The sequence below is a fragment of the Pyrgilauda ruficollis genome, unplaced genomic scaffold, assembly GCF_017590135.1.
Source record: "Pyrgilauda ruficollis isolate IOZ18807 unplaced genomic scaffold, ASM1759013v1 scaffold23, whole genome shotgun sequence".
NCBI lineage: Eukaryota > Metazoa > Chordata > Aves > Passeriformes > Passeridae > Pyrgilauda > Pyrgilauda ruficollis.
In genome coordinates this window covers 16704318-16720050 of record NW_024522539.1, presented here as the reverse complement: position 1 = coordinate 16720050, position 15733 = coordinate 16704318, and the positions used below count along the sequence as shown (strand labels likewise).

The following is a 15733-nucleotide window of genomic DNA, read 5'->3' as shown; positions in this document are numbered from 1 at the left end:
AACAAAGGGTTCTTGATCTTCTAGCAACGAGGAGGTCAGAGGGAAAGGAAAAAGACCTGGAATATGATTTCCCAGGTTCTTACAACATTATATAATCCAGGGGAGATAATCACGGACATGAGCAGGTGAAGAGAGTCAATAAGCAGGCTCAATACTGTTATTATTTACCCTACATGAACAGGGATAGGAGTTTATTTCTCAAGGTGAAATATGATGAATAAGTTCTTAGGATTTTTGGGTAATTGAAATAGAAATGACTTGATGAAGCAGAAAATTCCAGGATTTTCCTTGTTTACCATATAATTAGTCCAGCAAAGACACTGACCGTTGCTAGATGAAAAAACATCAGCTCTCCAGAGAGAGTTTGTGCATGAATGCTCTTTGGACACCGTATCATTCACATATGTAATTAATTACACCTGTAATGGACTTAGCAGTTGCTCAGCTCCGTCACTTTGCTTAACTTTGGGCTGCTCCAGGGTCTGGACATGGCAGCCAGATCCTGGGACAACATTTGCTCCTACTCTGTTGTGTTGCTTAAGGTGCCTTGCCTAATTTTGGGGTGGTTTTGGCCATGTAGCTCAAAAAAGGATATAAATCACCCTCCTCCTAAATCCTGCTGCACCCTTTCCAAGGCAAAAGCTCCCAGTGAATGACTGTTGGTAAATCAAGGTACTTCCAAGTGTAGTAGTCTTGTGGTTTCTGTGCCGTTGTGACAGGAGAAGATTCCTGTTGAAAATTTCTTTTCCTGGTTCATGTGCAACATGAGCAAGAAACAGGAAGAAAAAGACATTAAGAATTGCCGTATTTTAATTTTTGCTCTGCAACAGAATAGTCACATTAGAGAACCCCAAAATACAAAGACACAATCCATAACGACCTTGCTGTTTAAAGTTGACAGGCAGAATGTTTTCTCTTCTTGTCTTGTGGTATTAAGTCCAGTCCTGAAGAATCCAAAACCCTTTGACCTCAGACTTGCAATTTAGTCTTGACTGCTTGGACTCCCAGGATCTGGGCTAGCATGGTGGGAAGGCTTTTGGGAGAGGATGAAAGATCTCTGTTCTGTTGTGTTTCAGCAGAGAGGCAAATCATCAGTGCCTTTCCAAGGGTGAAACACGGAAGCCATTTAAGATGCCAGGGTCTGGCAGAGGCGAGGTGAGTTGTGATTTGTTTATTTTCTCTTTCCATTGAAAAGGGCAAAAAATAACTTAGTTGGCCAGTTTTCCCTCAAAAGCTTCAGAGAAGTGAAGTCTGAAGCACAAGGGCTGCTAGACATGGGAAGGGTGATATGACAGCACAGTAACCTCCACACCTTATCTTAAAATAAAAAACCCTGTAGGAATAATTTGTAGCAGCTCTGGATTAAAGGATCCTGTGATCCTGATGGCAAACACTGTCCAACGCCGTCTTGTCTTGGTTTGGTTTAATGTCTCCGTTTGAGTGACACCCATGATTGTCCATTTTCACCGTCCTGTCTTAGTTTTTGTTCTTCCTGGTCCTTTGCTGTTTTCACTAGACTTAATACTGCATCCCCTCCATGGGGTGCAGTGGCACTCAGAGACGTCTTAAGGCTACATGGGTAGAGTCTCCTTTTTACTTTAAAACCCTTCTTTTCGTTTTGTTTTGTTTTGTTTTATCCTTTGGTCAAGCAGGTGCCCAGACCGAGCCATAAAAAGAAAGCCCGCATGGCGCGGACACGCTCCGATTTCTTGACTAGAGGTACTTTTGCTGATGGGGAGGGGGATACGGAGGAAGAGGATTACGATGGCAGTTTTGAGTTCCTTCTCTCCTCTGAGCACCCTCCTCACGCCGAGGCGGTGCCCGCAGCCCGCCTGGGGCAGGCCTGTTACAGTGACTCCGAAATGGTAATTGTGTCCAGTGTGGTGGGGGAAATGAAAGCGGAGCTGTGGGAGCCTTTCTTTGCTAACCTTAGCTGCACTGATCCCTTCACTGCTTCTTTTCCCACTCCCAAGGATGCTGTAGATGGGTAAATTTGGCAAACACAGTAGAATCAGAGGCAAAGTCATGGAATCACAGAATCACGGAATGGTTTGGGTTGGAAGAGAACTAAATCTCAATTCCAACCCCCTGCCATGGGCAGGGACACCTTCCACTAGACCAGGGTGCTCAGCACTCCATCCAAGCTCTATTTCTTGCTCCTGGGTTGATTGGATATCCACCACAATTCCCATAGCTTTCCTGGAGCATTACAACTTGTATTGCACAATTACCTGTTTTGGGGGCTTTAACCTCATCCTCCCCTTGGAACCTTTTGATCTAAAAATGGCCTATATAAATCTGTAAAAAAAGAAAGCAAATATTGTTCAAAGAGCAACAGATAACAAAATTATGTAAATCCTGCATCTTCTTTTACTTTTGATTTTTTATGCTTAACCACAATATCCAATGATTACTTGGTCCTCAATTATCAGAGTGATTCTGGCAGACAGCAGCTCAGAAAAAGCAAAACCATGGAAATTGGGCAATGAAAACATAGTGGGAACAAAGACAACCAACCAAAGCGTTTTTTCCAAGCACAGTGACAAGTATCCCTTAGCAGGTCTGACATGAGCCAGTGCAGTGGAGCTTTTCCATCTCAGGCTTAATCTCCCACCCACATAAGCTGCTTTTGGAAAATCACAAACAGAGAGGTTTCAGAAGTGGAAGAGCCCAAGAGATTCCAACTCGCTCATAATTTTTTTCCTGAGGTAGTGGAGATGTCCCCATAGGAGTGTGGATAAACACCAGGAATTCTGTCCTGCTCTGTGAGCTTGGGTGGAGTGCTAGGTAGGGCTGCCATGTTCCTCTCCTCCAGCTGCAGTACAGGATGTGGAGCTGAGTATAAAACCAAAGAAAAGCATGAAACCCAAAGCCAGAGAGTTATTTTGTGCCACAGCATTGATGTGTGTCCGGCAAACATCCCGTGCGATCCTAAAAGCTGCTTTTCCAAGAAAAGCAGGTGTCAGGATAATTTCCTCACTGCAAGAGGGCAGAGATTTACAAATTCCATAAATTTTCTAAGCCTGCTCTTGATAAATTTGTTGGGGGGTTGAGGCAGGAATACTGAAAACCTGATTGAAAGACATGTCTCTTTGGGCTGAGATAACCTGGCTGCACCTTTATGCAAGTCCCTGCTTGAGGACTGGGAAAGGGAGAATTTTATGCAGTAAAATGTACTTTTTTACATAGAATCATAGGAACATTTAGGTTGGAAAAGATCTCTAAGATTGTTGAGTCCAACCACAAACCCAGCACTGCCTTGTTCACCACCAAACCACGGCCACGTGTGCCTCACCTGGAGTGCCTTGCTGTGCTCCTGGAGGCTGCCCACATACAAAGGGAATTGTAGCTGTAGGAATCATTCCCTCTGGGGTGTGAGAAGTGCTGTGCTGGTGCTGGACAAGCTCCATCTTTGGGAGCATCCTGGGTCACTGTACTCCTTGGAAGTGCTCCTTGGGACTCTGCTCACCTGGTTTAACAGCTCTCACTGCATGCGAGTAGCAGTAGGTGCCACCTCTCTCGTGTCTCTGCTGTGTCCCTCTTCTCCTCTGCTCTCCAGCACTTGTTCTAACTGGTGGTCAGGACTTTCCCCCCTGGTGTGTTAAGTTCTGCTTTCTAGGCCAACACTACCCCTAACATTTTATGCTCTGTGCTACCCTCCATCTGTGTGTCCTGACAATGTGTCCAGTGTTTCCATCTGTATTTTGTATTGCAGGTTTGGGACCAGCCCTTTGGCTTGGGGCTTTTTTGGGTCAGGATCATCACAAGTTGCAAAATTTAGGGACTGTTTATTCAAATTTATTTGCAGTTTGCCATCTGCAAATTTGTTGCAGATGGCAGAGCAGCCTGTGATAAAGTGGGACTGGTGCTTCTAGGGGTTGTTTTGGGTACAAACTCAAAGGTACAGAGGTTGATGTCTGTGCAGACACATTGGCTGTGTCTTGTGATAGTCACATGAAGGTGAGCCTGGCAGCCACCATGTGCAGGCTGGTCCTCTGGCCAGTGAATAGCTCCTTCAGACAGCTCCTGCCTCCAGCTATGACTTCCCAAACAGCCTCTTCCCATGTCCTGCTCAGCAGTCGAGGCTGCTGGCTGGGTGAACAAGAGATTGTGTGCAGCCCCATGGAGCCGAGCATATGATGGGCCACCAGCTGCTCTGCCTGTTTTGCCCATTTTTTTCTTGGCCATCAAGTCACTGATTGTGTACCCCAGCTGGTGAGTAGAGGCCCACTGGAATCCAATGCTCCTGACCCATGTTCATGGTATCCCAGAGAATCAGACATCTAGAGCATCTGCAGCTGGAGCTGAAACCCATGGGGCAGCAGTACATGAGGTGGCTGCTGAAGGTACAGTTGACTCCGAGATTCTTTAAGGATTAAGGACTTCCTGACAAGACCAAGATTCAAGATTTTTGGCTGGTGAATAGCCAAGGATTAAGCTACCTTGCAGTGAGACACAAGTGGGAGGAACAGCTCCTGGCTGTTCTGCCAGCGCATGTTAACACCACTTTTGTTTGGCACCTAAACCTGGAGAGCTTTCCTGTAGCAGCTGCATAAATGGAAAGCCTTGGCTAGAGGAATCACACCAGAAATACTCTCTGGAAACATCCTTAGAGAGTGGGACCTGGATAATGAACCAGTCATTTTGCTCCACCCTCCACACTAAAGCCATGAATTGACAAACATGAGTCCAAGAACCTGCCACCAGCTGATCCCAAGTACTGCTGAAGAGCCAGCAATGAAAGAAGATCTCTTGTCCTAAGCCATTCAGAGGGAGCTTCAGGAAGTTTTTCCATGCAGCACCCAGCACTGCTGCCTGCTGGGATAAATCCCTTGGCCATAGTTACCTTATGGGTGGGCGAAACACAGGTTACTCTGTCAGAGGAAAACTACTTGGTCCCTTCTTAACCAGGAGACAACTTCAGACCCCCAGTTATTGCCATTGCCCTCATGATGCTTTGTGGTGTTCCTTAGGGGGGGTTTTCTGGTGCAGATGCTCATCTTGACATCTGAGAAGGTTTCCCATCCTTTCCCTTCAGAGTTTCATGGCAGATAACCTCAAACAGAAGGATCTTGTGCCATGCGCTTTAGTCTTTTTTTACTAAAGCTGGAAACTCAGAAGGTTGAAATTACTCAAGAACAAAACCATACTGTGGGGGCAAATATTTAACAGATCATTTTTAAAACAAGTAGTAGGTTTGGGCTGGATAGAGATCACTTTTATAGGTTTTGAATTGCTTTTATCCCAGTATCCATCCACAATTTCTGTGTGATCATCACCTAAATGTAAGAATGACAGGAACAAAATCTGTTTTATGGTTTAGGCAGTTCCTGACTTTCCCAGTGGTAATTTTGCCTTGCATGCTGCCATCTCCTGGCTGGAAGAGATGTTAGTCTGTGAGGGGAGGGAATAAAACATGGAAAAAGAGTCAATATGGCAAATGTGATCCCCTGCAGCCTACTTTTTATAGAATTTTTTATAAATATTTTTAACAGAAGTAAAATACTTGCTTTAAAACATAGAGCATTCAGTTGAGACATTGAAGTGATAAGAAAGCTACAGGAGATATTTGACCGTCATCTCCCAAATCCTTTCACACAATCTGATTCTCCACTTTTCTTATCCTGAAAGTTTCTCCTCCAGGAGTCCAGTTCCCAAATCATAGCTGCAATTGGAAAATAGAACAAAAATTCAGATATATTTTAAATATGGCAAGTCTATTTCTGGGCTACTTCCTGGGATCCTGTTACGTTGAGTTACTGCAAATTCATCCCACCTTTAAAAAGTATCAGAGGGCATTTTAAATGGTGGCAAAGGTGGAGATATTTTCTATTAAAGCTGCGAAATTTCTTCATTAAAACGTTCCTTTTGGTGTGTCCTTGGCACAAAGACTTTGGGGTTTTTTTGTGTAAAGTGCTCAGCAAGAGTTGGAGGAGGAACTTCTGCTGGGACAGATCCAGATGTTTGAAGGTTCCCTGGGGGAATCACGTCATTGTGGCTAACGGGACACTCTAGTGGAGAGCAGGAATGTCTGGATGAAGAGGGTGGAAGAACTGTGCAGGCTGAGCAATAAGGACCTGTGGCTTGGTGCAAACTGGTTTTCATCACCGATTGCTCAAGGAGAAAGAAGGTTGTGCCTGGTTGGAGAGTTGGAGCAAGGGAAATGCCTCTCTTTATTAGGAGTCATTAAAATATTTCTCTCAGAGCTCACCAGGACTGTAGGTTTTCACCTGTAGGCAAATATAAATAAAGAAGTAGGAGATAAAATAGCTGATTTTTGATAGGGAAAAAAATATCATCTGATATCCCAAGAGCTGTCTTATTTTAAAATGCTTCGTGCTTGGAATCGTTACAGACTGTGCAGCGATTCACCTCCGGGGAAGGCCAGGCCAAACTGCACAAAACCATGTCCCAGGGGGAGATTGGGAAGCTGGCAGCCACACAGAAGAATCTGACTCCAGATGGGAGGTAAGAATCATGGCTGGAAATGGCAGACAAGTCCTTCCTGTGTCCCTCTTGCTCTTCAACGCCTTGTTGAGTCACCCAGGCTCCTTTGGAGGTCCACTTGCAGCATGAGTTACCCATCCCAACTTTTCTACATGACCATGGGCAGGCCCAATCAGTGTGTGTGTGGCTCACACCACAATTAAGCGTTGGTGACATGGGCCACACGTCCTGTCCCAAACCACCCAATCCCATGCATGCAAATGAAGTTTCTCGCCTTTGCTGAGGATGAGTAGCCATGTTTCCCTGGTAGAAGTTGCATGGATTTATCTCCTCAGGGATGTCCAGAAGACTGAGATAGTTTTGGATAGAAAGCCGTTTCCTAGTTAAGGCAGTTCCTCTTTCCATGACTTATTTCCAGGCCTCAGCGAGCCAAGATGAGGTTTTGGGTGAAGGGAAAGCAGGGGGAGAAGAAGACCCCCCGGGAGAAGCTTGCTACCCAGTCTGAGCTGCTGGAGCTGTACGCGGAGCAGGAGGCCCCTGGCAGGGAGACCATTTCTGGACTGCAGATTGGTGAAGGTACGTGGTGGGGAGACACAGGACCAGTTGTAAGGAGAGAGAAGCTGGGTTGGGAAATTGGGATATATCCATGCTGGTTCGTGTCTCTTAATTCATGGGTGGTGTCAAGCCAGAGCAATGGCAAGTAGGTTAGAGGGTGGGATCCATAATGGATCTCAAGGAATTCCATGTTGCTAATCCTTCCAGTCACCATCTGGAATGGACAGATGTTTCCTCCCTAGAGGGAGGAAATAACCGAAGCAGAAATGATGTTTAATCTTCCCATGAGTTCTACACTGTGCTTTTCTCTTCCACAGGTTTCTTCCAATGCCCTGTTTTAGTGTCACAATTATTTTTCATCTGCTCCTCAATCTCTTCCCCTCTTTTCATTGATCACCAGCAGAGTTGGGTCCTCATCATCTGACGCCCCCACGGAGTCCTGAGCTGTCGGGCATCTACCGCCGGGAATTCAAGGAGAACAAGGAGCCCTCTCCCAAAGTGAAGCGCAAGCGCAGCGTCAAAATCAGCAACGTGGCTCTGGAGCCTGTGCAGTGGCAGAACGACTCCCTGCAGATCATAACCAGTGCCAGTGACCTGAAGAGCATGGATGAGTTTCTCCTGAAAAAGGTATCTCCTGCCCTCACTGCTCCATAAATGGGCACAGAGATCCAGGAGCAGACAGAGGCAATACAGTAAAAATGATCCCATGGGTAGCTGTAGTAATGCTAATAATTCATCTAAAGGTGCCAGGGCAGGTCTAGAGAAGTTTCTGGTTTTCGTGCAGGAGAAACCACCTGGTGATCATGGTGGAGCAGCTGCTTCCTAGTGCTGCTTCATCTCACGCTAGCTCTGCTGCAGCAAAAGAGTCATGGGTGTAAAAACCCCCTTGTTTTCCCAGATGAATGAACTGGACAACGAGGATAGCAAGAAGGACACGCTGGTGGATGTTGTTTTCAAGAAAGCACTGAAAGAATTCCGACAAAACATCTTCAGTTTTTACTCCTCGGCATTGGCAGTAAGTGACTAGATGATGGGTAGGACTTCCACCTCCAGGAGAAAGGGGATATTCTGGATCCTCCTGGTGGTACAGGTGTTGCCAAGCCCTTCATTTCTGCTTTGCTCATCCCAAAGGATGGATGTGCTTCCTTTGTATTCAGTCCCATCATCTAAATTTGGACTAACTCATGAGCTATCTCTCAGGATACATTGGATGTAGATTTCTGATCTTCATTACAGCTTTGCTCCCAGCCAAAGGGGGGATGACAGAAAGTCAATAAACTCCAATTTGTCACCCAAAGTGCCTGGAAACCTTTGTGTTACCTTTGCTGGTGGTGGAGATGCCTGATCCTTTATTCCTTCTCTGTATTATATTTGAAGTTTCCCTAAGCAGCTGGAAGCTGGTGAGGCTGGAGTAATTGTTTGGAGAAGAAAAAGTCTCTAGAAAAACCTGGGCTGTATAAAAATTACTTTTCTTTTTGCTTCTGTTCCCTTAAAAGATGGATGATGGGAAGAGCATCCGCTACAAGGACCTCTATGCCTTATTTGAGCAGATTCTGGAGAAGACCATGAGGCTTGAGCAGAGGGACTGGAGTGAGTCTCCAGTTAAAGTCTGGGTCAATACCTTCAAAGTCTTCCTGGATGAATATATGATAGAGTACAAACCCCTGGACTACACCGCAGGGAAGGTACTCATCACTTTTCTTAAACTCCCTTGAAGGTTTGGGAACTGTATTTCCATGGGGTTGTGCCTCTGTAGACACCTGGGACCCTCTGTTGTCTTCTCTGCTTTAAGCTGAGCTGGACAAGACAAGATGTGACTCACTGGTTGCGTGTCACTGGGCTCAGCCAACCCCAGATCACACTGGGCTGCCAAGGATGAGATGTTATTTCCAGGGCAAAGTTGCAACCAACTGTGGCTGGTTGGAAAGGCAGCTCCTGTGCTTCTTTAGTTCTGGGGGGTTTGTTCAAACTTTGAGGGGTGCTGAAAGAGACACACCTTCTGGGGTCTCCTGACCACTTCCCAAGTGACCATACACATCACCGTGGGTTGGGTTGCAGGAGAAGGGGACATGAGCAGTGGCTCAGGTCTGGGTACCGTTCTTAGAGCAGAAAGAGCCTGCACTGTGTCGCAGACCTGATCTCACTTCCCTCTCCGTATTTTCTGCAAGGCCAGCCACAGGATCTGAGGCTGGGCTTGGGAGATGGTGTCTATTGTACAAGTGGTGTCTATTGTACAAATATTCCATCTCCTGGGTCTTCTGCTCCAAGTCCTCTCCAGCCTTCTCTCCAGGCAGGTTTTCTTCAGAGCATCATGTTTTCCTTGGGTCACTGCTGGTGGGGTCAGAGCTGTAGCAGCAGCTACTCCCAGCTCCAAGGTGAAGATAGGGAGAACTGTCCAGGGAAATTCCAAAACTCTAGTGATCCATAGAAGAGTTTTCTAGAGTGACTCTTCTGGGACTGCAGGTGCACTGGAAGATGGGGCTGGAAGGCACTGGACAATGTCAGATATGAGCCCTCTGTACTCCTTGCCTGGCAAAATTGCCCAAAACCTGAGTTAAATCTCTTTTCCTCACCAGATGCCAAAAACAGAACGAAAAAAGAGAAGGAAAAAGGAAGCAGATGTGGTGAGTTAAGCCTGCACATTAAAAAATCAATGTCCTTGGGGCCAGAATGTCAAGAGACCAGCTTGTGACACATCCTGGGCTGAGATCTGATCTGAGATCAGCCCTGATAGGACATGTTAGAAAGACGTTTGAGATGGATTTGCTTTGCTTGATTAAGGGTCACTTGGGTTGGCTCTGAAAACACATCCCTCATCAGCCAAGACATAAATGTAATGTTGAGGGTTGTTAGAAAAGGGCTGAGAGGAAAACAAAGTCTTGCTCCAGCTTTCTGCATAAGTTTACAGTACGTGTTTTACATCTCTGGGATCAGACATGGAGGACATTACATCTCCTGTTTTCCTAAGGGATATGATTGTACTAGGAAAGGTGCAGGTGCAGAGCCAAAAAAAGGGGCCACAGATGCATAGAAAACCTTAACATGAAGAAGTTGACCTGCCAAGCTCAGTCAAAGAGTTTCCAGCCTGCTTCCGTGATGGTTCGGTTCCCCTACGAGATGGATGTTGGTTTGAGGTTGTCTGTGGGGTTGCTGAGCTGAAAAAGAAACAAAAATACCAAATAAAAGCAAGAGCTAAAGTTGAAGAGCTGTCTGTGTTCATCTCTTCCTTTTGCAGCAGGCTGAGCACTAGCTCCCTTTTCTCACCACCCAACCTTTATCCTCCAGGTGGAAGAGCACAATGGTCACATTTTCAAGGCAACCCAATACAGCATCCCCACATACTGTGAATATTGTTCCTCCTTGATCTGGATCATGGACAGGGCTTCTGTTTGTAAATGTAAGCACCCTTTCTTTGATTCTTTTCTTGTGCTTCTATCAGAGTGATGAGTTTAGGGATTTTGAAATGTGTTTACTGCTGTTTCCTGCAACCCCATGCTCAAATAATCAAATTACAATATATTACAAATTATCTCTCTCTCTCTTTCTCTCTCTCTCTCTCTCTCTCTATATATATATTACAAATTACAAATAATTTTGATTTTTGTAACACCTGAAGAGCTTTAGGGACAGGTCTTAAGGTTTCTGAAGTCAACTAGTAAGCCCATCCCAGCAGTCCTTCCTGACACAGTTAATTAACTTCGTGTTACACATCTTATCCCATCAGGTTATGTGCCCAGACACATTTTACTGTCATGGTAGGAAGGACAGTAAAGTCAGGTATGGAAATGTATCCCTAGGATGCTTGTGGGGATCCTGACCTTGGCAAACTCATTGGCTTCGCCTGTTTGACCTCCAGGCATGTGAATTTTTAGGGAGATCAGGACAATGGAGGAGGGATGATGGAAAAGCCTGATCCATCTCTTTTTGGAAAAACCCAAGAGTTGGATCAACCTTTTCCATCATCCCTCCTCCATTTCTGTGATTAGGTTGGCAGCATCAGCCCTAGAGCATTTCAGGCCCAGTGCAGGAAGAATACAAAGGAGGTGCCATTTCCAGTCTCTGAGGATATCTGTGTCTGATAGCTCTCATGGGTTATAGTCTGAGTTGATCTGTCAGGAGAATGAGGGGAGGCTTTAATGTTCCATGAATGTGAATATGGCACCTTTAATTTTAAAGGCTTCATTATTTTTGTTTGAGTGGATCTAATACAGACTTGGCCCCTAGAAACTGCAAAAGCAACATGCTTTTGACTTGGTGGTTCTGAGAAGTGCTGCTCAATTCATATGAATTCCTGTTTCTCCCGCAATGTGACTTTTGGGATAATTAAACACTCCTTTTCTCTGTTGCAGTATGTAAATATGCTTGTCACAAGAAGTGCTGTCTTAAAACCACGACCAAGTGCTCCAAAAAGGTAAATGTCTCTCATTACTTTGCTTTAATTAAATACCTTGTGACAATGATCCCAGGTTTGTATAAAAATTATTGGAGGTGCAAATCTTGATAAAATTCTGGAAATAACCCTCCTTTCAGCAGGAGCTTAGACCAGAGATCCCCAGAGGTCTCTCCAACTGGAGTTTTGTAGATATTTTGGGAATTACGCGGTGATGAGTCACTGTAGATCTGCCCAGTCATGCAGCAGATGTTGCAGTGTCGTTCCCTGCCTTGTAACCACACAGAATAATAGGAATTTCCCTAGCTTTGTAGCTTTTAAGGATTTGGAAATGTGGGGTTATTCTTGGAAATACAGGCTTTTTCTCTACAGTTCTTGCTTGCCACAGCTGAGCGAGGAAGGGCAGATGGAGGATGTTCACTGCCCTCTTTAGAGGGGAATTAAATATTGTTTACTGGATTTAAGGGTATGGGGAACAGGGAATGAGAACAGCAGGTCATCCCAGCTAACAATGAATCATCAAGATTTGGTGGGGATGTTTTAAATAGCTTATTTTGTGCCCAAAAGAAGGAAATAGAGTCACAATAATAATGAGTGGAAAGTTTATCAGCTCCCTGGGAGGCTTCTCAGGGGAGAACAACCTCCCTAATACACAGCTCCCAGAAAGCTGCATAAGTCCATTTTTCCCAAGGAATAATCTGAATATATACATTGAAGATGTGTGTGTATATGAATATATTTGTATTTTGAATATATATAGAACTTCTGCTGCAGCCTTTCCTTTCTGGCACTATTTCTGCAAGGGCTGGGAATGCCTCATAAGAGTTTGTGCTCTAAAATCTGGGAAGTTCATTCAGATCTCTGATTAATTTTTTCAGACATTCTTGGAGCTGCCTTCTTTTGTTGTGATTTCACTGCACGAGGAAGTTTTTGTGCTGCATCCAAGGAAGCAAGTTCACTGTGTCTTCATGGGTAGCTTTGCACTGGGCAGTTAGAAGTTCTCTAGGAAGGCTCCAGTTCCTCTGTGCTTGGTGAATTTGTGTTTTAGGGTTGTTCTCAGTGAGCTACAAACCATCAGTCATGAGAAAAAAACAACATTGGGACCTTCCACACATCTGCTTCTAAGGTTTGCAGGATCAATGAAAGGATGGCATTGAGTGGGAGAAAGAAAAATGCTGGAGTGATTGTGAGGGGAGCCACTGCCTTGCTGAAGGCAGAGTTGTATCTCACCTTTCTTTGTCTAGGGCTCAGAATTTGTGTCAATATTTTATTGGATCTTTTGACTTTTCCCCTCCAGAATCTCCTGTGCAGGAGGACTTTCTTCACATTTGAATTTGCCAGATATCAGCTGTCCAGTGAGCATTTGCAGCTGGCAAAAGGGCCCTTCCTGACAGTTGTAGATGGGTCTTTCCATGTTCTTTTGTTGGCATCTTGTTTGTTCTGTAGTGTGGAATATCCCTTTGGCCACTTTGGGTCACCTGTCCCACCTGTGTTTCCTCCAGGTTTCTTCCTCCAAACCTGAAAAAAGTCCATGATTTAGGGTAAACACAACTTAGGAGAATCCCAAACCCTCAGTGTGTTATCAACATCACTCTCAATCCCCAATCCAAAGCAACAGCTGCTGGGGAAGAATTTAACTCTGCCCTGGGTGACACCAGGACACCCCCAGCACTGAGCTGATGCATCCAGGGCCTTGTTTTTCTTGTTTTTCCAGAAAAGCAATGCCTGGAAGCACTTGGAAGCACTGGTATTTTGTAACTTTCAATTCTTCAAGTTGATTTAAACACCCAAGGTTCATATTTGCCTCTTCTGCTTTGTGCATGTTTGGGAGGTGAAATCATCCCTGGAGATGGTGCCAGAGGGGCAGGAGGTGGAGGACAACCATGCCCAGCTGCCTTGGCTCTGCCAGGCTGGGAATATAACTACAGTGGGGTTGGTTAAAGAAAGAAAATCCCAACTTTTTGCCTTCAGGTGCATGTCCAGAGACCAGATTAGCATTGCAAGACCTGTGTCCTGTCCTGTCCTCCTTCATTAGACTCACACATCTCCTGTATCTGCTGAAGGACTCTGAATTATGGGATCCAAAGCTGCACCAGCATTGCATTGCAGAAGGATTTCAATCCCTTTTTCCCTTTTTCCCTTCTCCTGTGCAGCACGACCCGGAGCTCTCACCGCGGCAGTTCGGCGTGGAGCTGTCCCGGCTGACCAGCGAGGAGCAGGCAGACTTTGGGGATTTCAATCCCTTTTTCCCTTTTTCCCTTCTCCTGTGCAGCACGACCCGGAGCTCTCACCGCGGCAGTTCGGCGTGGAGCTGTCCCGGCTGACCAGCGAGGAGCGGGCGGTGCCGCTGCTGGTGGAGAAGCTCATCAACTACATCGAAATGCACGGGCTCTACACCGAGGGCATCTACAGGAAATCAGGATCCACCAACAAGATCAAGGAGCTGCGGCAAGGCCTCGATACAGGTCAGAGGAGAGAGGAAAAGATCCTGCTTGGGGAGGAAAATCTGCAGCAGCAAAGTTGGATGGGAGGAAGGTGGAATGTTTTAGCATTCCTGACTCTGGGCTGTGCAAGACGTTAGCAGCCACAACTCATGGGTTTTTTGGGAGCAATCCATGAAAAAAAGTCATTCTAATTGAGGGAAAGTGCTACCTTATTTACACCCTAGCAATCAGTGAGGAAAGAAATCCTGGTCCCACCTGAAGTTATTTGCCCTGGAAAATGTATTTCTCTCTAATTTTACCATGTGGAGCTGAAATCATATGCTGGCTTTGTTGCCATTAAAGGCACGTAAACATTTTGTATTTTAGAATGCTTTATGATAGAACAGTTTGGGTTGGAAGGGACCTTTAAAGGTCACCTTGTCCATCCTTGGGCTTCATATTGATCATTGTCTCTTGTTCTTTTCCTTCTTGCTTCATCTGGTGCCAAACCCAGACATCGATAACGTGAATTTGGACGACTATAACATCCACGTCATTGCCAGCGTGTTCAAGCAGTGGCTCCGAGATCTGCCCAACCCCCTCATGACCTTTGAGCTCTACGAGGAGTTCCTGCGAGTGATGGGTGAGGAGCTTCCCTCGCTATCCCATTCCCTTGGTAGAGGGAAATGGTGGCCACTTTGAGTGCCAAACTTTTCATTCACTCTTCAGGGCCAAACCAGCTGGTTTTGCCAAATTGTGTTTACCTGGTTGCAAAGTCTGATTTTTTGGTTATAAAGGGTATTTTATGCAAAACCTCTGGCAATTTGGTCTCAGTTTGGTGGCTTTTGCATCGTGGTTCAGCTAATTTCAGCCCCAAAGTTCTATCTCTTAAGTAGTAAAATTAAGTGTTAAGAAGTACCATTTTAAATAGGAGGAAGAAGTAGAAGCTGCCCCTAAATTCTGGTGGTTTCTCCACAGGCCTCCAGGAGAGGAAGGAGACAGTGCGTGGGGTGTACTCAGTCATCGACCAGCTCTCGCGCACCCACCTCAGCACCCTGGAGCGCCTCATCTTCCACCTGGTCAGGTACGCTGGGCCTGAACAGCTTTAGGCAGAGGCAGGATGGTCAGGCATCCTTCCCCAAGAACATCCAAGGCTTTTGCATCCACCCTGTCTCCCAGGAGGTAGTCATGGAGCTGTTTCTCCAAGGGATGTTGTGTTGATGAGTGACCTCTGCTGTGCTCTGGTCACTTGTGGTTCCTACAGCCCTGAGGTGCCTCTCACCACTGCAGGGACATGTTTTTGGGTGGAAAGGGCTGGTTGTTGCCTTGGGAATATCTGAAATGTCTTGAGGATTGTCTTTCTCCCTCAAAGCAAGATTGCACCATAGAAATCATCTCCTCTCTTCAGCCATGACCATGTGCAAAAGGTGCAGTGGAAGTGCCTCCACCTCTGACTTCTCTCTTAATCCCTGTTTTTTCAGGATTGCCCTCCAAGAAGAGACCAACCGCATGTCAGCCAATGCCCTGGCCATTGTGTTTGCTCCCTGCATCCTCCGCTGCCCCGACACAACTGACCCACTGCAGAGTGTTCAGGACATCAGCAAAACCACCACGTAAGAGCCTGGGCTGGGTGAGCTAGCACCACCACATCACCATTCACATCTTGGTAACCCCTAGGATGGTCAAATGGCTCAAAAATTGAGAACTTTGGCACAAAGGGATAAGCACATAGTAATTTATGCATCCGCATGAAGATATTTCAAATCCTATCAATCCCCAAGAAGTTGTTTAATGAGGATTTTTAAGTGATGGAGGATGCCCAAGAGTGGATAAGCTTTGTTTCTGCCTGGCAGGAAAAGGTGGAGCTTGTGGTGACATGGTTTTATAGTTAATGCAGTTCATTTTTGGCAAGCAGATA

The 15733-nt window shown here is 45.7% G+C and overlaps 1 protein-coding gene across 4 annotated transcripts in view; it reads left to right on the top strand.

Moving 5' to 3' along the window:
* MYO9A (myosin IXA) overlaps window positions 1–15733 on the top strand; it is a 173821-nt gene that overhangs the window by 152186 nt on the left and 5902 nt on the right. For 2 of the 4 annotated variants that reach the window (XM_041469325.1, XM_041469322.1), the window contains 14 exons: window positions 1077–1155; window positions 1653–1865; window positions 6356–6468; window positions 6866–7023; window positions 7403–7629; window positions 7901–8017; window positions 8499–8687; window positions 9579–9626; window positions 10288–10399; window positions 11352–11413; window positions 13665–13857; window positions 14330–14458; window positions 14794–14899; window positions 15297–15428. In XM_041469325.1, coding sequence (XP_041325259.1) covers window positions 1077–1155; window positions 1653–1865; window positions 6356–6468; window positions 6866–7023; window positions 7403–7629; window positions 7901–8017; window positions 8499–8687; window positions 9579–9626; window positions 10288–10399; window positions 11352–11413; window positions 13665–13857; window positions 14330–14458; window positions 14794–14899; window positions 15297–15428 — 1878 coding nt within the window. The remainder of the gene's footprint in view (window positions 1–1076; window positions 1156–1652; window positions 1866–6355; window positions 6469–6865; window positions 7024–7402; window positions 7630–7900; window positions 8018–8498; window positions 8688–9578; window positions 9627–10287; window positions 10400–11351; window positions 11414–13664; window positions 13858–14329; window positions 14459–14793; window positions 14900–15296; window positions 15429–15733) is intronic. The other 2 variants (XM_041469324.1, XM_041469323.1) reach the window with 2 other exon arrangements.